General features: G+C 28.4%; 1 protein-coding gene across 3 annotated transcripts in view; it reads left to right on the top strand.

Moving 5' to 3' along the window:
- The first annotated feature begins 1,936 nt into the window (after positions 1–1,936).
- The window catches only part of LOC107169527 (protein abrupt-like), a 32,403-nt gene continuing 6,777 nt past the window's right edge, over positions 1,937–27,562 (top strand). The window contains exons 1-7 of one of the 3 annotated variants that reach the window (XM_089218158.1): positions 1,937–2,388; positions 4,305–4,516; positions 4,591–4,776; positions 4,853–5,074; positions 5,155–5,467; positions 5,529–5,591; positions 16,625–23,136. In XM_089218158.1, the coding sequence (XP_089074284.1) occupies positions 4,322–4,516; positions 4,591–4,776; positions 4,853–5,074; positions 5,155–5,467; positions 5,529–5,591; positions 16,625–17,340 (1,695 nt within the window). In that variant the 5' untranslated portion in view covers positions 1,937–2,388; positions 4,305–4,321 and the 3' untranslated portion in view covers positions 17,341–23,136. Of the gene's footprint in view, positions 2,389–2,785; positions 2,938–4,304; positions 4,517–4,590; positions 4,777–4,852; positions 5,075–5,154; positions 5,468–5,528; positions 5,592–16,624; positions 23,137–24,372; positions 24,672–27,562 lie in introns of those variants that run through there. The other 2 variants (XM_089218156.1, XM_089218157.1) reach the window with 2 other exon arrangements.

Here is a 27,562-nt window from a genome sequence, read left to right as displayed (position 1 = left end):
AGTTAAGTACAGTACACTATTGTTAAAGTATCTATTACGACACCGATGGCTTATAAATAAAAATATACGGATAGGACCAAGATAGGTATTACCGAAATTAAAATTATATTAATTAAGACGTTATAACCGCGCGTGATGTTTCCGTTTTACAAACGACCCATAACATGGCTAACTGTACGTTCACTATAATCTATTTTACTCGGTTATTTTTAATATATGAGCGAATAGTGTAATATTACTCAAGTCTAAAAGTATGAAAATTATCTAGGCCGTAGATTTTTTTTTTTTTAATTTTAACGCAAATTAATGAGTATTTTAAAATTGTAAATCGTAAATAAAATTATATATACTATTTAACATGATATTATTATTTATACTTTTTATATTTTTTCCCTATAAGACTAGACATGTTTATGGGATGGAAACCTTTTTTAGCGTTGAAATTTCAGTGCGGGGGTCCTTCACACACACAGACGCATATGTGATCTACATCGTACAATCTTCCAACTGCCCAATCATAATAGAGGGGTGATGAGAGTTTGCATTTTAAAATTATAAATTATAAATCGTTAATAAAATCATATTTTACACGATTTTTTCTACTAGACTAGACTCTATAGAAACCTCAGGCCTCAGTCTTTGTTAAGAAGATGATATCAATTATTTTCTGCGACGGTACTAAATTTAGGAGATTGTAAGTTTAAAAATTCCCACGGTTGTATATTTTTTTTGTGTGGAAATTTTAACGGAAACTAAGATTTAATTATTTGAAAAAAAAATGGAAGTCATCAGTATTATTTTTCACAAATTTAATTTGTATTTATCTGAATTTTTAAACATTCAGTTAAAACTATATTTGATTATACCTACGCAAATAGCATGTCACTAGTTTTTATTTTTATTTTATTTCAAAACCCTCATAGACAATAATTTTTATTGAGTTATTAAAAGTGGTTGATTTTTGGAATATAATCGTGTAGACACATTCGTTAAAATATTAATATGGTAAACTTGATGTTTAATTTTGATAAAGCCTATCTATTGTACTACATTTTATCAACCATACCCAATATTTCATGATGTCTATTTTAATTTTAATAATTTATGTTTTTTAAAAATATTTTCGATGATTATATTCGTTAATTATTAAGGGTGGAATTTATATGCTACCCTAAACTCTACGTTCAAGTGTTGTCGGAATCGGCGGCATTTCGCCTATAAGGCTATAAATTGCATAAAACCTGAACGATAAATTGAATTAGATACGTATAATAATGTTATAGTCGTGCACAAAGTACAACATGCGACGGAAGGATATTGAAACGAGCTGCGAAAATTTATAAAATAATTAAGCGAGAAAATGCGACGCCGATCATGACCGTGCACGCCGCCGCCGCTTTGGAGGGGAGGCGTCGAGCGCCGCGTGCGTGCAGGCGCGCTAGCGCGAACTTCCGCGCCCGTGCGCGGTCGCGGCGCGTGCGAGCGAGAAACAGATGGGCGGCGGAGCGAGGGGATCGGTGAGCGAGAGTGAGAGAGAGTGAACGGGAGACACGGCCTCGCGGTGTTCCTCAAACCGCGACTGTGTATGAATCGCGTGCGCCTCTTCTCGGCGATTATTACCGTTTTACTCTTTCGTCTATTTATTTACATTTTTTTTTTGTCTCTCCCAATAATTATCATTTCCCCCGCCGACAGACGTCCCGAATTTTACGCGATTCCGTGTGAGTAAGTTAGCCCCCCCCTCCTCCAATCGCACGGCGTTTACGACGTAGGTAAATACGCGTGGGAAAAAATTTGGGCACCCTCCCCGCCCCGCCCCGCTGCCGAAGCATTTTTTTTCCGATCGGTCGCCGCCGTGGCGCACCAGTACCACCGCACCGCCACCGCACACCGACGCGCGGCGTATGTGCGTAGTCGGCCGTCGTTCGCATCAGTACCGCAGTACACGCACACGCACACGCACTCGGCCCACTCGATGACCGCCGCGGACACCTCCACCGCCACCAGATACGGCACTACCGATATCCCCTCCACTCCCCACCAGACAACATCGTCGTGCCGACAACAACAACAACGACGACGACGCAGCGGCGGTACGTCATGTCCAGGCCGCACCGGCGCCCGTCTGCCGTGAGGGTTCGCGCGCAGTTTTTACGTCGGCCCGCGGCCGCCATGTGAGCGAAATATTTTCCTCCACGCACGCACACGCACAGGCACACTCACACACACACACATTGTTGTCGCCGCCGCCGCCGCACAATCGTCGTCGTCGTCGTCGTTTTTCGGTCGTCGCATTTCGTATCGCCGGTGCACACGACCACCGCCGCGCCGCCGATATCGTCGTTCGCCGTTCGCCGTTCGCTGTCGACGGGGCCGCTGTAGACCGAGGTAGGTTTTTATTACTATTATTATTAATTAATAATTATAATTATCTTTATTTATTTTAATTGTCGTTTTACCTCCGTGCACTCGATATTTATTACTTTATTTTTTTCGATTAGCATTTTCACATTTTTTTTTTCAAATATTATTTATAATATCCTAAAAATAGCAGGTAATTTATTCATTTTTTTTAAAAATATTTTTGTTAAATACTCTATTTTTTTTTTTTTTTTTGATCGAATCGAATTTTCAATATTTTTAGTCCGACCAGACGTTTTACCATTTTTTTTTCGCATTCTGTATTAATGATAAATTTATTTTCGTCGTCGAGTGCGCTCGTTTTCGCGCTGGTACGCGGCGCCGCCGTGCCGTGCGCATCCAGTATGTTAAAGTGCACCCAGTCATTGCAATAATAACAATAACAATCATTTGTAATTATTATCGTTATTACTGTCATCAGCCACTGCTGTCGGAGCGATTATGGTTGTTGTTATTAAATCGCGTAATTTAAAACATCACATCAACTTAAAATATTATGCTGACCAATCGCAACGCGTAAGTATCGACCGCGCGGGTCCAGCCGAACTACGATAGAAACCATTTCGCCAATCGGCTCGTTTCGCTTTCACCCCTAACACGACCGCCAGTTATTATAATAATATTATAATATTTTCTCGATGATTTAAATAACATTTTAGTTTTCCATTTCGTCGTCATCGTCGTCGGAGGGTTGTCGACGAACTGACGACGGTCTGTTTGTTTACAACAATAGTATTATTATTATTATTATTGTCGTTTTCACTTTTTCTTTCCCATCGGGTGGGGGCGGTGTATTACAGTAGCAACACACTTAAGGTATATAACAATATCTACACACACGTCCTTTCATCCCCGCCCGATGGAGGTCGTTTTCCTTATCAACGTTTGCTCTTCGCTGATTTACTGTCGTCGTCGGCGGATCAAAAAATATCCAAAATTCTATTACCTATTATTATACTTCATGAGAGTGACACTCCTATAAACGACGGTTTTTTATTTATTATAATAATATTATTATTTTCCATATAATTAATATTTGTCACAGTAAAATTCCTACTCATGGTCGAATGTTGCTTCGAATTTCCCATGGAATTTTCAGTTTAAAGCGCATAAATAGCTCACTTGGTTTTTCACTTTTTTAATCGTTCAAAAAAATATTTAATTTAATATTCACGTAAAACGTTGTAGGAGGTACCTACCAAATACCAAAGTCCCTGCTCATCGAGTTTTGCCGTACTAACATATTTTGTGTAAAAAATGTTTGTAGAAAAAATATCCTTTTAGAAATCAATAGAAATAAAGTTATTAATATCATTAATATCATATTAGGTACCTATAAATATTATGTTTTTTATTTGAATATTTAGGAAAGTGTCTTTAACTCGCATGTTTTAAATTTCAATAGGTATGTGTTGGAATGTTACAATTAAATATTATTTTTAGTGTATAGGTAATTTATAAATCGTTAAATAATAATGATTTAATTAGATATATTCATTGTAGGAGTTTTTTTTATACACTTATAATTAGGATTACTGCTAAAATATTTAATAAACCTTTTAATTTCACATTATGCTTTTAATAATTTAGAAATTGTATTTTAATTACATTTAGCACAATTTACTATTTTAACATTTTTAGGTTTTATGGATAATTTTATGTGGTTTTCAGTATTTTTATACTTACAACAGCTTAGACTTAAAGAAATACAAGTACAATTCTCAGTCCTTTCAGTCCCTAAACAAATGTTAAATTTTCAATTATTTTGACCTTTAAACTTATGATTTTCAAATCACTTAATTTAGATTTTTGATACCTTTAAATTAGTTTAACTAATCATTAATCAGTAATTTATATTTTATGTAATGACTATTTATTTTCAGATGAAAATAAGTCAATAATGGGCGGAATGGATACAGACCAATTATATTCCGTGCGCTGGAATGAATTCCACACAAGTATTATAACATCATTCAGACATTTACTCGATCAAGAAGATTTTATAGATGTTACTATCGCCTGTGATGGTCAATCATTTACTGCACATAAAGTTGTGCTCTCTGCATGTAGTCCTTACTTCAGATCTCTGCTCAAGGTATGATTTTGAAATTATATATATATTTTTAATACTTTAAGCAATAATACATTATGGATTCCTTAATATTTTAGGCAAATCCATGCCAACATCCGATTGTAATCCTTCGCGATGTTAAGAAACATGAAATGGAAGCATTATTAAGTTTCATGTACAATGGAGAAGTTCGGATTAATCAAGAACATTTACCAGAATTTTTAAAGACTGCTCGTAGCTTGCAAGTACGAGGTCTCGTTGATTTTACTAAAGAAAATCAACCGGTAAGTATTAAACTATCCACGGATGATCTTGTTGGTTGAAAATCGTTAACTGATATATTTTTATTTGATATATTAGTCTTCGTGGGGAAGTTCAAGCGTAGTTCCAGTTGATGTTATTGGAAAAAATAAAGCCAGTGATAATTTACCTAGCCCACCATATAAAAGACAACGTAACAATTCTGAACAGTTGACTACTCAACCACTGACTCCTAGTAGTAGTTATAATGCTGATAGAGATAAAGATACACCATCACTGCTCGTTCAAGCATTGGAATTGAATCAATCGCAGTCAAACCAGGTAATAAATAATACCTACTCAGCTATGTGTTTGAAATAAGTATATTATTTACTAATTCTTGCATGTATCTGAATTTAAAGAATAAAAATACAGTTGACTCATCAGTCACTGGTCATTCATCTGATGAAGAAGATAGCAATTCTGGAGATTCAGATGGCAGTCATACTGTTAATGACAATAGACGTTCAGATGGAAATCAACAAAACAATGACATTGCTAATCAACCACAAATATCTCAGGCCCAACATTCAAAACTAGAACCTGTGGATTTTTTATCAAGTAGTGGTAATAATCATGACCTACACAATACATCAATTTCGATTGAGCAACAGTCCAGGCATTCTTTTCCTACATCAATATCATCTGGAGTTTCAATTATAAGTAGCTTACAAGGTTTGTTTATTTTATAATTTTTTTACTATTGAATGAATATTAAATATACTAATTGTTTTAGGATTACCGGGTCTATTACCAGGTCCGTCAGGCATACACAACAATAGCCAAGAAAACAGCTACGGTGAGTGAATATTTATAATAAGCTTACTAACAAAAATTGCAATATGCTTTAAAAAGTCATTTGGATATACTTAATATTAGTTATTCCCAACAACCAAAAATAATATATCCATTACTTCACAAGAAAGGTTTGAATTAAAATCTAAAGTGTATGAATTATAAAAACTTAATTGTATTTTCATGTATGTCATGGAAAAAATATATACATTTACTGCCTGACATTCATGTTCTTTATTGTATGTATTGAAGATCTTAAATTGTTGAATGACATAGGTGCATATTATAAATGTTAAGTGTTTTAATTATTACACATTTGAAGGTATCATAAACATTATATTTTATATTATTATTCTGATATAGGTCATATAATATTTATAATCTCTGGTTACAGATAAATGTTTCTTTGCTGAATTTAAATTTATTGTATTCTGTAGGTATGTTACTTGAGAACTAACTCCTTTGTGTATTGACCGGAATATTATTGAACTATAAATAATTGAAAAAAGAATTATTTGCCTAGCACAAATTTGATTAGTTAGATTTTAGTTATTATATTATGGATATATTAACAAATAACTAACATGTTAATTTTATGCTTATGGCAAATTTTAAACTTCAAACAAAAATTATTCAATTTGTATTATGAATTAATTTTATTGAAACTTTCTAAGAATTTGTTTGATTGAGCTACTTTTTTATCATTTGGCAATTAAAATTATTAACTGTTTAAGTTCTATTTTTATTAGTTGAGTTTATTTTTCAATTGATGTTCCTTAAGAAATGAGGTATTTGATTCTGAATACTAATGTGGTAGGAGTATTGGATACTTGTTATGTACTTGGAGAATATATGTAGATTGTTTAAATTCTGTCCAACGATAGAAAGCGCTGTGGCTTGACTAAAATCAGTTCTTCGACACATTCCTGCTTGACACAAAGATGTCAGCTGGGGATGCACAGCATCTGATTATTTTCTCATTGGATAAGTATAGTTTTTATTCAAGGAAAAATAATTGTACAGTATTTTAAAAATAATTGAGATTTTGGATACATAAGAAATCAGAGAATCAATGATTCAAATAATATTGTGTGTGTTGCTATATATTATTTTGAGCAATCTCTTTAAATGTAAACATCTTGTTAAGTATTAAACCTACAATTTATTTTAATTCTCATCCATCTAAAGTTTTTTATTATACTTTTAAACATTAAATATTCATTTTTACTTGTTTTACAAATATAATATATATTAGGTATATTTAATTATTTATTTTACTAAAAATATATGTATACATTTATATGAAAACAAATATAAATTATTAAATCAAGATGCTAGGTGAAAAAGTGAATCTCTGTTCAATGAATCAATTCAAATTTTTGAAATATTAAGATTTAATTATTTAAGATATTGTCTTGTTACTATAACTTATGTGCAATGTAGACAATATCATTGGCCTAATTTAAAGTGCTTATAATTATAATAATTATTACTATTATTATTTATATTCATTTTCCAATGAAAATTTCTAGCAAATAAATAATTTTCATTTTTAAAACTATATGCATAACATTTAATTACTTGTTTGATTTCTCTTTATTTATTAAATAAAATATAACAGTTATTTAGCATTTTAATAATAGGATATCCAGCATAAAACGGATGTTACAATAAACTATTTTATTTTTTTAAATACTTCATCAAAAAAATACTTGTATGTTTCCATATTATACATTCTATAAAGTGAACACATTGTGTTCTCCTAATATTCCCTTTACATTGAAGTTTCAGTGTATTAATAATGATAATTTGTTTTTGAGGATCCTATGTATAAGTTATAATCAAATTAAAAATCAACTTGTGTTCATAATTTAATATTAGTTGATTCTGGTTACACATATATATGTGTATCACCAATAAGCTATTTGAGAAAAATTTTCCTCTTTGATGAATTACATTTATTTAAAAAGATAAAATTAACTTATACATCTTAGAGGTTTAAGAATAGTTTAAAATAGGACATAATAATAATAGTAAAAAAATAAAACATTACGTTGGCTAATCATAAAAAATAAAACAACATTTAATAATAGCTCTACTATGCACTGATGAATTATGAGTAATTTTACAATACTAAAAGAAGTATAATGTATAAATACATAAAGTGAATTGGCTTATTATTTTTAATTTATTAAAATATATTGGCTTCTCAGGATGATAATTTTTTTTATAAGACTTGTTAAGCCAAATATTTTATGTTTTGTTTTTTAATTTTAACTTTATCTATTACTTATTAATATCAGTTGTACATTGTAATGTATGTAATTAATTTTGAAAATATTCATTAAACATTTTTAATTGTGCATCGTAGAAATGTTTTTAGATAATGTTTGATTATATAAAACAATTTTTTCTAATACTTTTTTTTCTAATTAATATCGGTTAGTAGGAAAGTTATAACATTGATCTGAAATTGGTTCGTGCCCTATTGATTTAGTATTTAAATGTATTCTTAAAATAGATAACATTTAGTAATATATCTACAGCAACATCAGGTTATCTACCTGTAGGTTAATCCGAAATTAGCTAGTAACAAACTTCTAATAAATTGATTTTAAATCTATAGTAACTACCTATATATTTTACAAGTAATTGAAAATAAACCTCTTGAAACTAAAATGTGCAATAATATGTTTTATTTGTATTCTATTTATTGAAGATGGAATAATTTGATCACAATAATTTAAAGTTAAGATTATACATTATTTGTCGTTTTCTTTATACATATCTATTTCAATAATATATATGAGCCTATATATTATATATATATACTCTGTGTAAATTCAAACCATCAACATTTATTTCTTGACTGTAACAGAAAGAGTGTAATCAATATTTTTTTATTCCCATCTGGAATACATTTATGTTTATACCTACCGAATAAACTCGAAATTAATACTTTGATATTATTAATGACTGTTAAACATAATATTATACTATTTTATGTACGTTTGACTTTCAAATAAAACAATTTAAGACTAACGGAATACTAATCTCATTCACTGGGCTTTACTAAGTGTTTCTGCAACATTCATCAGAGTTGTTTACGACTAAATGTTTTGCTATAAAATGTTTTCGTCACTAAGACTTTAGATAAAAATAGTTAGTACTACATGCAGGCAACGTTTGTTGGTACACTTCAAAGAACTCAAAAATGTATATATCTTAAAGTTCGTGGCAATTTTCGTATATTATTTAAATAGTTTGTTTGAATATTTCTATATAACGTATTTCATACAGAATAATAATAATAATAGTACCAAATGTTTGAGCTATTATAAACGACACAAAATATTATTTTTATATACATATAATAAATGTGCTTACACTGAAATGAATAAGTTGAATTATGAATAATTTTTATAATTTATAATACCTATTACATTAATTTATTTTGAAATGATAATTATTGAAATTTTGTAACTTGTAAAGATCTGTTATATGATATTGTTGATTGTGTATTCGTGTGTTTCATTTTCGTTAGGTACCTAGTAAATTAGTATATTTCACGTTATTATGGATAAATTTCCATTTAATTTGCTCAAAATTAATAATTTATATTGTGTGTACAAATAATATAAAAAAATAAAATTGCTCGTCTTGAAAAGCACGGTGTATATTACACAATAATGATTAAAAAATAAAAATCCATTCAGTTATAAATTATTATTTAGTGTTAACTATCTGTTTAACAATTATTTGTATGTATAGTTTCTTGTGTTTGCGTTAGGTATTAAAATTGTTTAATTTGTGTATTGTATTAATTCACAGTTTCACAGTAGCGTTTTATTTTGAACAATTTAATGCGAACATTGATAAAATATTCTTGTATATTATGTTGATTATTTTACTGTCATTGAAAAACGTGTATTGTTTTATGTTTAACTACTATATGCATTTTAAATAAAATATTAGGTACATTAGTACATAGGTACTTATTACTTATAAATGAATACCATTATTGTAATTGAGGAAACTATATATTGTTGAATGTCATTCTTTTGAACTTTGATGTATACTTTACATGACGCTACACAGACATTTGATAATTCAGTTTTTAAGGGAGTCGTGACCATTTTTAATGAAACCCCTGCTAAAAAACTGAAGTATCGTAAAAAACATTCATATAAACACAGATAATATCTTTATTGTTCTTACCGTCAAGTTTAATAATAGTCTATTCACTCTAATTTTTAAACTGACGTAGCTAAACGTGATCTGCTTAGCGTAAATTTGTATATTACGCACTTCTAGACGAAGACAACAAATGTCCGTCTATCGTGCTCTTAATGTGAATTATTTCGCAAAAAATTAAAATTTGATATCTGAATAGTTTTATATTATACTCGTACTGTTGACATGGTTATATTTCTGTTGGAGTAGACACTTTTGGTGTTTAGTCTAATATATAATTTGGTCTAATTATCTGATAAATTCATCTTGGTTAAAAAGTAGGTATACAGATAATATTTCTCATTTAAATTTATTTATAAGGCATATTTTTATGTTCATACATCTAGAAATTTGGGTAATTACGTATGAATGAATTAAATGAAATGTATTCATTATTGAGCTACTCTTACGTTTTTAATTTTAAATAAAAATTTTTGTACTGCATTTTATAATTATTTTATTATGATTATGATAAAAATAAGTATTTTCTCAATTCATAACATACACACACACACACATATTTAATATACATTTATCAATATCGGTTGCTTATAAACAGTTATTTTTCGAATAAACATACGTTGAAATGGTACTTGACCAAGATTAAAATTAAAAATTAAAAGTTTTTTGTCATATTGTTTTAAATGGCTCTTGCAGCATTATTTTTAATGAATAATTCAATTATAAATTATTATATGATGCAACTAGAAAATAAACTAAAATACCATTGAAAATAACTTGGGGTCAATTTCTTTTCGTGCACTTGTATAATGTATTATGTTATGTATTTTACAAATTAACAAAAATCTGGTTGTTGATGAATTCCAGTCCCTTTAACGATTCTGCCACATTTTTGGGTTGCACATTTTAAAGAACCGTCCGGAACACATGTGCACGGCACATGGTGAGATCGTGCAATAAATTGTAAGGCATTGCTATATAAATATGGTTCATAATAAAATGACCTTAGTTTTTGGACTGTCTAATTATATGTTGGCACCGAAAAAACTAAAGACTACATAGTAATCATTCTTCATTATGTACAGTTGCAGTATACGTACTGTTGCAAATAAAATATTTATAATTTTTTAATTATGAATATATACACTAAGATAATTTTTAAATTTGTTTGATACCTACATAATTGTTGTTAATAAATTAAACAATTTAACAAAAATACATACTTTTAGTTTTAGTAATAAACCAATTATATATATGCACCTACTTAATTATTTCAAAATATAATGTAGGTAAATACGTACCTGGATACTTTAATTCAATTCTTATATTACATTTTAGACATAATAAGTTAAAAGTTAAACTATTGTTTTTATTTTATAAATCATAAATGGTGAACAATGTATTTGTTTAAAAGTTATTTCAATTAGTTTATATTATGTCATACCGAAAGTAAACGATAAATCAAATTTTAAAGGGTATCAAAAACAATTTTTGAGTTATCAATTTTTTTAAATTTCAAAAGAATAACGCAATATTATAATTCGATTTTTGTTTTCTAAAAAAATTATCAACCGTGTACCTACTGAAGTGCAACATTTCTTAGCGATTTATTTTTCCGATCACTTATTCATTTATAAATTAATGCGTCTATTTTTTACTTTAATTTGCTTTTAAACCTTAAATTTTAAATACTAGAACTAAATATTAGAAGTGTCATTATTCATTAAGTCTTAAATTAATAAGAGAGTAGAATTGCGTATGCAATAATGTGTTAAATAATGTTATTTAGCTTATGAAATTAAACGTTGAAAATTTAAACTGTCGTCGTGATTTAATGGTTTATAATTTTTGATTCAGAGGGAATTAAAATTTCACATACTAAAAAGTGTATTCAATTAAATATTACATCAAGTCATAAAATTGTATTAAATAATTGAGAGATACAATTTTTTTTTTTTTTTTGAGTTTCCGATTATTTCAAATTATTATTATAACGTTATAAAATATAATATATGTTTATATAATTTATGTCATACCTATACGGATTTATGAAAATTCAATTGTAGATATCTGTAAAATATATTGAATATTTTGTATAATGGATATAGGTAGTACCTACTTTTACTGTAACATAACTGTAATATAAGAAAATTGTAAAGAGCAAAAGGTTTTATTTAAAAGATAAATAACATAGTATTTACTTTTGAATGTAATTAAACTTTATAAATACCACTTTATTATTCCAAGTGTGTGTAAATATTAAAACAATTCAGAAATTCAATGTATATTACATTATTATAAAAAAGTTTTACTTAATTTTCGTAAGAACTGTGATTAATATAAAAGATATTTAAAGTATTTTTTCGAACAACGGAAAGAAATTCCAAGTAATTAATTAACTGATTAGTATAACGAGTAGAATTATATTTATTTCTTCAAAAGCTAATTTTTACTAACGATTAATGACTAATGATTAATTATAATTGAAAAATATATATAGTACGTTTAAAATATTTTGAATTTATTAGGAATGTAAATGTATTATGTACGAATATATATAATATATTGTACGTATTAAGGTAATAGATAGGTATAGTCTTTTAAATAAATTCTCGAGATAAATTATCACAAATATATTCTATTGGTGCAATTTGATCGCCGAGTAATGTACCTACTGATATATATATATATACAGCGGCGTAGATACGATTTTTTTCTGGGGAGGAGGTTTAAAATATATTTATGACACAAATTACAAGTTATTAGTTAAACTAAACGTCATTTTTATTTTGTTTTAAATTGGTATTAATTCCATCATCGAAAAATGCAAAAAAAAGATTACTTTAAAAATAATCAGTATCACAGAAGATAAAATACCAATATAAAAAGTTTTTTTGGGTGGTTGGGGGGGGGAAGGGGTGGTACCCCTCCCCCCGTAACTACACCACTGTATATATATTTTATATATATATATATAGAGAGAGAGTTTAGGTGTTGATGTGTAGTCAAAATGCACAATTTAGTTAATGAACCAAAGCTTGTTAATCTCTACCATGCAGAAAGCAGTGAGAATGGTGCCTGTAAATCGAAATATATTAGATGTGTGTGATACTTATGTGCCATTGAATTTAAAAATATACACTTAATACATTTGGATAAAAAGAAAATGGCTGTATTGAGATAATCAAAACAATGCTTTTTGCCAACATATACATATACATTATACAACTACGAATATGATTTCTTCCACATGCCTTAAATATTCTCCATAGTTAGTCGCGATAAATTTATGCTGGTTTAGTTTCATCCATTGGCTTGAAATTGAATCATATAACATTTAAATTTTAGTTAGTAACAGTTAGAAATTTTGTTTGATAAACTAAATCTTTTGAAGTCTAATAAGTTTTTTATAACATTTTGTGTAAAATATTAATAAAAATCCATAGTTGCGTATGATTTTTATGAATGAATAGAGGTGTACCTTATTCCTGATCATAATAATATTTTGTGAATGCTAAATTATATCATCATTATATATACGAATGAATAACATATTTAATCTTTCAATGTAAAGTTATAAATTATTAAGTATTGTTCTAGGGACCCATTTTGTAATAATTAACATCATACATGTGTATCTATAATAATGATATTATTAAATTGCTACCTATTAGTAATATTATAAATTATTTATATTTTTCCTCATCACTGAAATATTAGGTAAAACTAACTACAATTCCTACTTTATACTATGTATAAAGATTGAGAGCCACCATTTTTTCGTCTTCTTAACACATAAACAATTATATATTATAGATTATAGATTATAAATCATAGAGAATACACATAAATTGTCATTTGTTTGAATTTTTAAGGGGTCCAAAGTAAAGTGGTATATGGCCTTCAATTTTTATTTACATGGCCCACACATACAATTATTTTTGAACAAATAGATAGGTTTCATATATTTGTGGGGATATAGAAAATTGCGAGGGAACAATGTTTATCAGTTTATAGAAATGTTGCACATACAAAAATGATGACGTACCTACTAGAATATCACTAAAAAAAAAATATGTAAATAACAATTCAGTATGCTATTACTGGGTAAATATGTCTCAGAAAATCAGAATGATGCTGCAGTAAATAACCTCAATCCATTTTTCAAATTATGTGCTAAACCTTAAATTCAAAATACTCTGTATGTATAAATCTATTTTATAAAAAGGTAAAGCGCTAAACAATATAAAATCAAATCAAAAAAATGTACATCAATAATAATTTTAACCATTTTACCTGATACCTGATACCTGATAAAAATAAAATTTTAACTAGTACCTAAACAAATTTATGGTAATTAATAATAAACACATTTTACGTACACATATTAAAATTATCTACTTCTTGAGTTTTTGGCAATACATGGGGTTTGTATCACAATGGAAATACAAATTTTAAATGTCCATTAAATATTTATTTTTACATTTTCTATTAAAATTTTACAATTTTACAATTTAATAATTATTTTGATTTTTTTTCGAGCTATTTTAGAAATTTAATATGTACCTATACTCATAGCAGTTTAAAGTTTAAACGAGTATTAAAATCCTTAGAAATTTAGATGTACGTCTCCGCTCAGTATCTTTTATAATCGTAGGTAAACGATTATTTATCATTGATTAATGTATTTTGATTGTGCACGTTTTAATGGGACAATAGAACATACATTTTGGGTAAGATATATGAACGATTGCTCGTAAAACTTCATGCGATGTTGCCAAACTAGGCATAATTAAATTTAGTGGTAGTATAAAAAAAAAAATTGAAGGTAATTTAATTTTGCTTGATCTAAGAGTTTTTAATAATAATTTAGTCAAAATGCATACAGATTCAATGCAATTAAGAATAAAATAGACGAACAAATCATAAAATGCATATAAATGTGTAATTCAATTTTGTTAGTTTAGTAGCTAAACACATTTTTCTGGTGCATCTCCATTTCATCAAATTATATTTTCGTTTATTAATTCAACGATATTTAAATTCTTTTACCACGAGTAACGTTTTTTTTCTTTCGGATAAAATCACACGTACTTCGTTTACTGGTTCCATGATGATGAATGATATTATTACAGCAGATAGGTAACTCAACTACATACATATGAGTATTTGGTGGGAATTCAAAATTACGATAAAAGATGAGATAGTCAGATAAATACGACAATAATTATCTTAGAATATGTATCATCGAGTTATTAAATTTGGCAATATTGCACGATCGTGTAATCGTATTTAACACGCAGAATCGTAAACCAAAAGTGTACGCGCGCAATCGTATTCTACCCTCAATGATACACTCGAGGCTTTCAATACAGCAGAGCGACTTTCCCGGTATTTGTATTTAGTCATATAATTTTATTTGATAATTTTGGTATTTTAGAATTTTTTTACTTGTACTATTATTTGTATCGGGGATTTTTTTCGTGGCTGTTTATACAGACTGTCGTCTCACTATCCGTCTATTATTGACCTAGATTTGTAAAAACATAGGTTGATTATGTATGCATGTATTTATGTGTAATTAATTATCGATACAAATAGTTCCTTGAATAATTAATATTTAAATAAAAAATATATTAATTATATTATTTCCTATGTAGTAAACAGTTTTTAATATTATTGGTTTATTAAATTAAATTAATGATTTATTATGAACTTTCAAGTTTTATTACCTCAGCATAACCTTTGATTATAATATTGTATTACTTGAAAATAAATTATTTAATATCGTATAATTAAATTTTCAAAGGGAACTGTAAAACACTATTTTTGAAATATAGTTATGAAATATAAATATTAACTGAATAGTATTATAGAAATAATTATTTGCATTTAACTATAATAATAAATGAATGACAATAAACATTGAGCACATTATCAAGGAAATAAAAAATTGTATAGAATTTATAGTTAACGGAAAATACATAGGCATAACTATTGAAGATTATTCGTTTGAATAATTAAAGCGACTATAGTTTCAAAGTGTACCTACAATATAAATTTTTTATGAAAAATGAGATAGATTATGTTGTGTCATATAACATTTTTAACGCTTAATTCGAATAACAAACTATTGTCGAGCATTTTGCAAAATGGTCAATCTCCAGTGTATTTTTAAGCTTGAAAATTACAATCTCTATTGACAAGTATGTTTCATTCTATATGTTTTTTTCGTTTTCTGAAAATTAAGTGAACATGAATATTGTACACTTTTAAACTAGACCCCTCAATTACATGGGATTCATATCCTATATGTAGTATAATCTCTTCTGTTAAAATAGTTAATTATTTACAAATTAGCATAGTTTTACATTTATCCCTTTTCCGCCCTTAGCACCCCCTTATGGACGGGCGACTTTGGTGCCCACCTGCAGTCCTACTAACTACTTGGTATATACTCCTCTCCCGCCTTTTGCTTAAACTTTAAACGTATATATAATTGTTTGAATATTTGAGTGATTCAACTTTAAAAACATAAGTATATACAAATTTACTTTATAAATCGGACGTCTATATAGAAAAAAATTTTTATTTTTCTTACTTCGAAACCACAAAAATACTATAAATTAAATAAATACTTATATTTGTAAGATAAGTAATATTTGTCTAAAAATACTATATACTATAGAAAATAGACAGTATCATTGATACGGTGACAAAATCGGTACACGCGTGTGAGATATATTAGCCTTGAAGAGATATCAAAAAAATAATGTTATTTAAAAAAAAAAAAAAAAATGCTGTATGACACGTATATATGACACTAGACTGGTGGGGTTCCAGGGGATGGCGGTGGACCTACGATGGGATGTTACTTGAACGCCACCGAACCGAAGCCAGTGTGCACAGAATGCGGCCGGGTGTATAGCAGCGTGAGCAACTTGAAGCAGCACATAGCCAACGTCCACTCAGCCACTCCGCACTGGGAACCCTGCCCGGTGTGCGGTAAACACTTTAAGACCAGACAGTATCTGTTCAATCACCTGTTGCAAACCCACGGCATCCGGCAGCGGGGCAGCAGGATGCACATGCACTTGCCCTCAGGCGGCGGTGGTGTCGGGAGTGGTGGCGTCGGGGGTGGAAGCGGTCACCATCACCACCACAACCATCACCACCACCACCATCCTTCGCACCCATCGACGATCGCTTCGTCGTCGTCACCACTGCAGGCACACAGTCCGTCGGCCACCATTTCCTCGTGTTTTTCCAATGCCTCTAAACCGCTCATGTCACACCACGCTGACATCAAGCCCCTGTCGCACGCGTCCGTTGCCGCGGCCGCTGCAGCAGCAGCAGCCTCAGCCGCAGCCGCAGCCGCCTCTGCCGCCGCCGATCATAATGAACAGCGGCAGCAGCAGCAGCAGCAGCAGCAGCACCCCCCAAACAGTTTCGTACCACCCTTACCGTCGTCCTCGTCGGCATCCGTTTTAAACCGACTCAACAACCCCGATCTATCTTCCCAGTTCTACATGTTATCCAAATCGGCTGTTACCAGATAATATAATAGTATAATAGTTACCCGTTTCGTATATTAATTCTGTTAAAATAATAAATAATAATAATAATAGTATAGCTAAGTGTAGCCCACACTGTGTAGGCCTCGACGGCGGGCTTTCGATGGATATTATTATTATACGTGTAATATATTATGTTATACTGCTGTATACGCAGCATTTATATAGTGTGTGTATGTCGGACGACGGCGAGGTCATTGTTTATGACTTTTTTGTTTTTCTATTTTACTCGAGGTTTACTTTTATAATATTATTTTAATGATTTTTTTTCTAACCCGTCTTTCGTACTAGGCTAGGTTAGGTATATACCGCGTGTTTTATTTGGTTTGCACTCGAATCTGACGTTCAACAAACTGCGGTTCGTACCGCATAGTAGGTATATACGTAAATGCATATTATAGAATATCATAATGTTTGACATTGTTTTTATTCATTCGTATTTGCCGGAAAAACTCAAAGATGTGGGAGGGACATTGTGACGTCAACTCATCCAATTTTAGCAATAATTATTTCCTAAAATATTAATTTTTTTCAACGACTAAATAAGTGCCAATGTTGACAATTTTATAAATTAAAATTTTTTTTAAAATTATGCTGACGTTTGGAAATATCATATAATATACTTATCTAATTGTAGCATATTATATTAAGGTGTATACTATTATACTTTGCTCATCTTATTTTTGAACATGTACCCTAAAAATTACGAAATCAAAAAATGCGCATCACATGGTTATGATAATAATAATTGGTATTCACGGTGAACCACAATCAATAATTTTATAATACAAATAAATTATAAATCTAAACATTAAGCTTTTTTATAAAAGAAAATATGATTAATATTCTTCATGATTCGCCGTGTTCGTCATTAGTCATTACTTTGCCGTGTATACAAATGTGCTTATTACACAATATACATATAATATTAACATAAAAAATTATAACTAAATTCTCTTTATTCATCCTTATAACAAAATTAACTTAATATTCATTAATACAAATAAAACCTTATGTATTAATCTATCAATTTTATTTTAGTACCTATATATTTTTAGTTATTGATGAAACAGTTAAACACTGGCTACCTATACTTCCTTTTCATTCAATTAAATTGATTTTTTATATCTTCAGTGAAACAATCAACGCTTTTAAAATGACAGATAAAAAATAAAAATGATTTTCGTTAAATTATAAATTAAAACATATTTATATATATATATTATATTTATATTTTTACAATAAATATATAATAATATAATTTAATAAGGATTATTTGTATTTTATTACTATGTAAATACGACTGCGTAAATAATGTTTACTTTATATTACTATATCGTCATTTATCCTTAATTTGGTCCTTTGATTCTAGTCTTTAGTACTGTAGAAATAATTATTAAATATTAGTCGTATAATTAATATTTTAATAATTTAATTGATTATATTATTTAAAACTGTCTTCAGACAACGAAGTGCAGCTATAAAATGCATTATCATGTTTTATTACATATCTTACATTTATTTACGTTTAAAAAAATACCTACACATTTACCTTTCATGTTTTAACTATATTTTATTGGTTATTTTATTTTTAGTTTATAAAAAAGTTGCTTATTTGTTTGTTTCATGATGGAAAGTATTTTGGTAGGTAGTGGAATCTTTACAATTCTTATTAATTCATCATAAATTAATTGTACAATTGATAATAATCACCATTTTCAATAGAAGTAAAATTTATATTTATATCCAATAATATAATGTATTAATATTTTTCATTCATAGAATTTATCTCAAAACCAGTATTTACAAATTTTGATAATAGTGTTTTAATTATACACTATTTCATTGAAAAAATTAATTTTTATTTTCATAGATTACATTAACTACGTACCAAAATTACTTTACACTGTCAACTGTATTTACATTATTTTTATTTTTGTTGTTTTATTTAGATTTTTTGTTTAGTTTGTTAGTCATTATATATATTTTTTTTTTAAAGAGTAGTAATAATAACTATACCATTCATATATAAATTATATTAATTATATTATAATAAGTTAAATGCCTTATTTAGTCAATAAGATGCCAATCATAATACTTATTGTTTTTGTCTATTACCTATGTTAGTCAGGCATTTCAAAACACTAAAATATAATCAAAATGTCGGAAAATCGTTTTATTTATTTGTAATTTAGCTACTAAAACACAATTTAAGGAACTAAATTACAAATTTAGTATCGATAACGAGCTATGTTAGAACTTATTTAAATTTATTGCGTATAAAGTTGGTTAGCACTCGGCATATTTTGGCTGTTGAAAATAGAAATGTTTTCGTAAATAAAAATTTCAATTTCATAAAAATACATGCCATTATATAATTTGGAATATTTTATTTATCCGTTAAAATGTTTTAATTGCCTGATATTTAATTTGGTTTTACTGATATATACGATCAAATAATTAATTTGTACCTATGATAAAACATAACCGATTAAGGTCAGATTTTAAAGATATGGGTCATTTTCGGGTGCTATCTTTGTATAAAATTTAATATGCACTTTTATATAAACGAAGCAATACAGGTTGTTTTTTTTAATGTGGAATGGTTTGCTTCTTTTGAAATTAAACTTAGTGATCGATCTCAGTTATGTGATACCTATTACATGTTTGTTACTAAACACTATAAACAAAAAAAAAATATGGTATTGTTCCTTTCGAACTACTTGAAACTTACTTGGCTTATTAAATGTACCTATTATTTTTTTAAAGTAATATTTTCATTGTAAATATAAAAGATTTTTCTGGGAATACATATGTTTTTTTAATTTTAAAATAATTAAGCACGTTTCATTTCTCCGTTTTTGGCTACCGAATTCTTTGAATTTGTGACATACTAATACTAAACTATATAGATCCCTGTGTTTCAATTTAACACTTTTTATATCACGTGAAATTAATTTTAATCATCTGAAAGTCGTTATAGTAATAACATTCAAAAGCTTTATTATTATGGTTTCATTCATGGCTGGTTTTTTTCTTTTAAATTATTAAACACTGAAATTGCACGTAGTTCCTCCCTCAGTTGAAATTGAACAGTTTACTATGTTTTTGAAATAATAATTTAAAATATGTTATTGCGACAATCATTAAAATATTCGTTTGATTTTGATTTAGTCGTTTCTGTTTCAGTGTGCTTGTTGTGTAGATAACATACGTAATTATATAAACCTTTTCATATTATACCCATTTAAATTTGGTCGGACGGTTTCTGTATATTTGAAGATGGCGTTTTATCATTCATTCATATGCGTAGCGTTATGATTTATCTGAAGAGACTATATAGCCTATTATATGTTTCTGGTAAACAACATATATTCTAAAAATTTAACTAAAACAAATTTACGGGATGAGAACTAAACGAAAATCCTAGGGAGACTATAGAAATCCCCATTCTACGCCTATGTATTTATTTTTAACTTCTTGAATTGATTATTCATGAAACATAATAAAATATTTTAAGTAGTACATTTATGAATTGTACCCATAATAATATGTACATCAAACTCTTCATAACATTATTATGCTTACACTGAATTTCAGATTTATGTCTGTTTTTTTTTCGTTTCGTTTTGTTTTTATTTATATTTAATAGAAGACTGATCGAAAATAACACAGTTGTTTGTATAATATTTATCAATTAACTTCAAACCGTATATTGTTGCTTGTCATCAAAAAATATTACGATGATAAAACGATTCAAACTGTTTTTATTTGGTAATCGCTAACTAATATAATTCTCTACATACTGTATTGAACCCAACATTAAGAAAATAACAAACACTGTCCAAGTTACATCATTCAGTATTTTCATTGCGCATCCATCAGGGTTTTCAGTTTATTGTATATTTTGTAGGAAACAATCTATTTACTTTATCTTCGTATAAGTGTATGGGGCGGTTAAAACCATTTTTTAAAGGTAGGGGAACATGGGGCAAAGTGGGGACGCTAATGTTTGAAGGCCTGTAATTCACTTAAAAATCAATTTTTTCCTTTCAAATTTTGTTTACACAATGTTTATGTTGTTGTTATTGATTAAACATTTATTATGAAAATTTTTATTTTTATTTTTCGAAGTTGAAAAGGATGTAAAAAAAAGTACATTTTACCCCACTTTGCCCCATACCTGGGGCAAAGTGGGGACATAAAAAATAAATCATGTAAATTCTATATATTTTAATTAATTTGACAAACAAAACAAATTCTTTATAAAAAACAATAGTTAACTTGAATGTATAACTTAACATAAAAAATAATAACATAAATTGTAACTTTTTATTTTTTTACATAAACTTAAAATATTTTTAGGAACAAAAAGCTTTTCTGAATCCCATCTCTTTATTATTGTATGCCAATATTGCAGACTTCATAGATTCTTCAGACCAGGAATGTTGGTTGGTTTTTCTTTTATAATGCCTAACAGCCTAACCATTCTGAAAACGCATAATTTACATTTAAGAAAATAGATCAATGAATTAACTTACCTAGAACCTTTAATTTAATTCGATTCAAATATCTAAAGTCAAATATAGTATGCTAATCATAAAGCTCATAATATACACTTTTTAATAAAAAAAAATCATCTAAAACAAAGCACAAAATAATTTAATATGTCAATAACAAATTATACAATTTTATTATCAAGTAAATGATAACAGGCACATGAACAGTTTTTCATCGATTAATCGCAAAATAATCGATAATTAAGTTCAAAACTTTTATCACACAATCTCAGATGATCAAGGAAGCTATAAATTTAAAAATATTATCAAATTTAATCATTAAACAGATAGATATTACGATGTCCCCACTTTGCCCCGGTACCCCACTTTGCCCCATGTTCCCCTAAACAGTTTTATTTATATTCTATATTTCATCCTGCAGTTACAACCATCCATTTTGTAGATATGAAATCACTTTTAAAATCTTCATTATTATTGTCAATTTTTGTAGGAAACATTTGAACAATTAAAAAACCATTTTCTACAAGTCTCTTAGAAATCACACCAATGAATTTGAAGAATTTTTGAACATTATTGTAATCGAATCACGAGAATATTGATTTTTATTTTACCTCCAATTACCTACTTTTATTTTAAATTCATAAAAAACAAACCTTTATTTCCAACCGTCTTAAAAAATTTAAATATCGCTGTAAGCCAACTAATCATAAATGCCAAAACCCTATTTCGTATGCGTATTTTATAAAATATAGAGAAACATCAAAATATTATAATATAATGTACCTATATCAACATAATAACAAATATTTATTTTACGGTTTATTGTGCATCAAATATATTTTAATTTATACCTAACTCGTAAGTTGTAGAAATTGTATAGCAGACGTCTATCTATATAATATTAGTAATGGTTTATACGAGGTAAACATATTGCGCATTATTACTATGCATAGGTAGTATTTAACTATTTATGCGATTAGTTGATCATAATATATAAAATCATATTACTAGGTACCTATATCTTATTATTTCGTAACAGTTGTATTTTTTTTTTTACAATTATCGTGTACATCGTGTGTTATATAATAATATGTTGTTACTTGTATTAAGTACATATATATACATTTATGGTGAAATGTTCTGCTGTAATCTATACGGATACTATCGATTGTTTGTTAAAATATGGTATTTTGTAGAATCCTATGGATTTCTTTTTATTTTATATATTGAAAATATGAATATATATTACGAATAAAGTCAACATTTTACAAAAAACTATTTTTATTTATTAAAAAAAATTGCATTTGCATCCATCGCCGCATATTATTAATATCACATTTTCATGATCGGAGATAATTATGTATGTTGATTTCGTATTTAAGATAACTTACATCAGCGTTTCTCAACCAGGGGGTCGCGTAGGTCAAAAATAATAAAAAGCTGATTTACAAAATATACCTTTTTATTTAAATATTTAAGACTTTTTATTGTAAAAAAAATTAAAATAATAATTATAATTATAAAATTATCCCGATAAGGATATACATAAAAAATTAATAAACATAATAAAATAAGTAATTAGTGTGATCTTTGAATTTGTTTTACACTTAAAAGTTGCTTAATTTGTGGTTGGTAGCTGTAATGTTTTATCAGCTGATAATTCTATTAGATGGTTATGAGTTTCAACTGGTAATTTGGCAACTGCAACAATATTTTCATCAAATGGATTAAGAACCCATCTATTTGAGAAGTTAGGTTTGGAAATTTGGAAATTCTTAACGACCCGATACATAACGTTCAAAGCTTGAAGTTTGATAAGCTTAAGTTATTAGATATGGTACCTACCTATTTATAAATTGATATTTAAAATGTTATATTTCGTTTGGTTAATGATAGGATATTTTCACTGTTCAAATGTTTACCTAATATAGATGGAGGGGGGTCGTGAAGTGATTGACCATATTTTATACCTATTTTGGGGGTCGCGACACTAAAAAGGTTGAGAAACGATGACTTACATAATTACAAAAAAGGGCACCTGCAAGAGGAGGTGAGTAAAGACTAAGGACAGTATTTTTACTTATTCAGTGTTTTAGGTCAATGACCGCAATAGACTAAAAACTATAATATATTTCAGTGTAAACAACATGATACAATGCGTTACGCAATTATGCAATTATTCAATTTATGAATATTTTGTTTTGCATAAAAGTGTTGTGTTAAATTTAAGCATGATTACAAATGGTGAGAACTGATAGCGTTCCCTAAGTAGCGTATATAATATTAACGTAGTTAGGTATATAATATTATGGTTAAGTCATACCTACCTAAGCGAGCCATATGAATTTCAAATTATTTAAGTTATTTCTACTGGTTTATTTATATGAATCTAAAGTATAAAATAGTATATAATACTGTTATTATAGGCTTATTATTATATTTATTTATGTACTCGCTTATTCTTTGACCTGTATCTTTAAACGAGTACATTTTTCAGTCAGGAGATCGATCGAAATGACCCGAGTGAGGGCAACCGACCCAAGACCATGTCCCAAGTGCGGCAAGATCTATCGTTCGGCACACACACTCCGTACACATCTGGAGGACAAGCACACCGTGTGTTCTGGATATAGATGTGTTCTGTGCGGCACAGTGGCCAAATCGAGGAATTCGTTGCACTCACATATGTCACGTCAACACCGTGGTATAAGTACCAAGGACCTACCCGTGCAACCAATGCCGTCCAATTTTGATCCGGAACTGGCATCGAACCTGCTGCTGAAAGCCGGAGTCAAGGTATTTTAACTAATTATTACAATAAAATATGTTATTCGTTGTAGTTTTGAAGTGTGATTTTCTCGAAAACCGAATGGAAATTCGTAAAACCGTGAAAATCACTACAATTAGTGTTAACCGAAAATAAATCAGGTTCGAAAGATCGTATCATAATAATCATAACCATCCAAGTCCAGCCTATAGCCAGCTAAGATTTAAATGCCTTTTAAGTTAAACCTATTTCTTTAAAAAAAAAACTGTGACCATAATAATAATGATTTGAGAAAAATGTCTACCTGGACACCTTTTTTATGTTATTAAAAAAAAATGTATTAAGTATTTTAATAGCTCATGCGTTTAATAAAAATAAAAATGACACTCAGTGATGGTTTTTATCGATGAAAAATATCTTCAAGCTGTATTCTAAAATACAAACATTTTAAATTAATATTATGTTAAATTCTACATAATTTTTTTTCTCTGTATTTGTTCATTGAAACGACCTAAGGTCTTTGTCAATGCGTATCACAATAAGTGGGTAGTATAAGGAGATCATGTGAATATGTGATCTATTTATCTATGTATATATCACTATGTATATTATACTACCCCCTTCTCCAAGAGGAGACACATGTGCGGTCTTCACTCTCGGTGGAGTGGAACTTAATTCGAAACCAGATGACTCATTCGGCGACAGCACAAGAAATTGGTGATCGCGTTAAACCACGCAATTTTTTTTTTGCACTTTGCTATGAATCGAACTGATGACTCGCAGTCAATAGCGTGCAATGACCACTGCGCCACTCCGGCCTCCATTATACATAATACTTTAAAAATTATGATCATTACTTGACTAACAAGATGTTTTAAGATTTTATTTTACATTAGATACAATAATGCTTTGAAAATGAATAAAATGAAAAATATTATATTATTACAACGAAGATAAAATTTTAAAAATGTTTACCAAATTATAATATATAGCTTGCTTATTTAATAAAAATCTATCGCCCTATAATATATGACCTCTAGATCAAATGTATGTGTTATATACGATGATTAGTAGAAATGTCTACAGTGAAAAAATAAATAAAGAAAAAAAGGCATAAACAAACATTTTATATGCACTACGAAAATATTTGATTAGTTTGGTATTTACAAAAATAATGTGTGGTAACAGACAATCAACTATATAATATCGTGCAATGTAAAATGGTACATTACATTAAATTGTCTCGGATTGTATATACAGCATTTTTAGTTTAAATTCACTAACATTTTAACCATAAATTGTATTTATTATTCTAAGCTCACGTGCTATATATATATATATCCCAAAGTCCAGACAAACGATTTATATTTCAAGAAAATAATATTTTTAAATGAACAAAAATGTTTTAAGAATATTTGTTGAATAATATCAGTCGAATATTGTAATAACTAAGTTCTTCTTTTATTTTATAAAAGTAATGCTTAAAATGTTATAAATATAATTAACGAAAAATGTTCTTTGGAATCATTTGGTACTTCTCGCGCGCGGTAGGTAGGTATCAAATACATATTTTCAATTAGGTACCCATTTTTTGTTAAATGTTATTTAAAAATTATAACTATATAAATATTATTAATTTATTAATTTTAAACTTGCACAGAATTTTTGCAAAATAAAGTTATCTCAAGTATAGACGAAATGTTATTGGTATACAATATATTACATATTCTAGTGGAATTTTAATTTTAATATTATAGAAAATAAATAGATTTTTTTGATTTAATATTCAACATTATTACAATTGTAATATTCGCAATTTCATTGAGTGCTGCTGAAATTTTTATAACATTGTTGTTACGAGTTTGTTGTCTAGATAGGCGTACTAAGCACAATAGCTTTCGTGTCTCGGTATTGTATCTGTTTTATGTTGTAAGCGTTACAGGGACACTAATAAATAATAATAATAGTTATTATTTTATACGCGTTCATTGTTCGGTACAGAGAGGCCCCCTTGCACGCCGTTTTTGATCCTTACTGTTTTCGAAAAATTAAGGATGGGACACTCCTTTTTATTGCACATCCGGTTTAAACTATATACAATTTTAGGGAACGGAAACACGAGCGATGGATAAACTCTACCACGGGTCCATTTATTCGTTTCACGTACGGTATATCATTGTTTCAAAGGTTTTTTTTTATTGTTTTTACTATGACTGCTCTAAGCAATTATTACGTGCTATTATTAATTTGATCGGTTGCATCAAAAACGGCACACTTTATCGGATTATTGTCAAAAGTAAATACCGCGTACATTTTTGAATCTAATAACAGATCTAAAGATGTATTATATAAGCGTCGAAAACTTAAATCAAGTAATATATAAACAAATTTGGAAAAACACTAGTTGTTCCTTAAAATGATATATTAGAACTATTATAGAAGATAAAACTGTTAATTGTATTAACAGAGAAAATACAAAAAAGATTTTTTTCGTGACCAAAATATGATGTATAGGTAGTTAGGTAGACGCTGCTACCGCTAACACGACAAAACGAATGTTTTTTCCGTCTTTAAAATAAATTTCCCATTTTTGTTTAGATGTGTCCATTGTATGTTGTTAGTTTCATTATTACGGATAATTGTTGCAAAATTGTATTTTATTAGACACCTATACTCTAATACTTATAATACTTATAGGTATCATATAGTTAATACATAATAATTTTATAGTTTCAATATTATAGTGGTCTATATTACTCTATTATCAAAACTAAAAGTGTAAGATTAGCTAAGGTAATCTGGCATACATAAATAGGATTGATACTTAAATTTTGAATGACTAATAAAAAAAAAAAAAGATTAATATTACAATTTTAGATTGCATTTCATTTTAAATAGGTATCTATAAAAGTCATAACTT

This window comes from Diuraphis noxia, unplaced genomic scaffold (genome assembly GCF_037042655.1).
Source record: "Diuraphis noxia isolate RWA-SAM2 unplaced genomic scaffold, SU_Dnox_SAM2 contig0001, whole genome shotgun sequence".
Taxonomy (NCBI): domain Eukaryota; kingdom Metazoa; phylum Arthropoda; class Insecta; order Hemiptera; family Aphididae; genus Diuraphis; species Diuraphis noxia.
The sequence above is the reverse complement of the archived record's forward strand: the minus strand, read 5'-3'. Positions and strand labels throughout refer to the sequence as shown.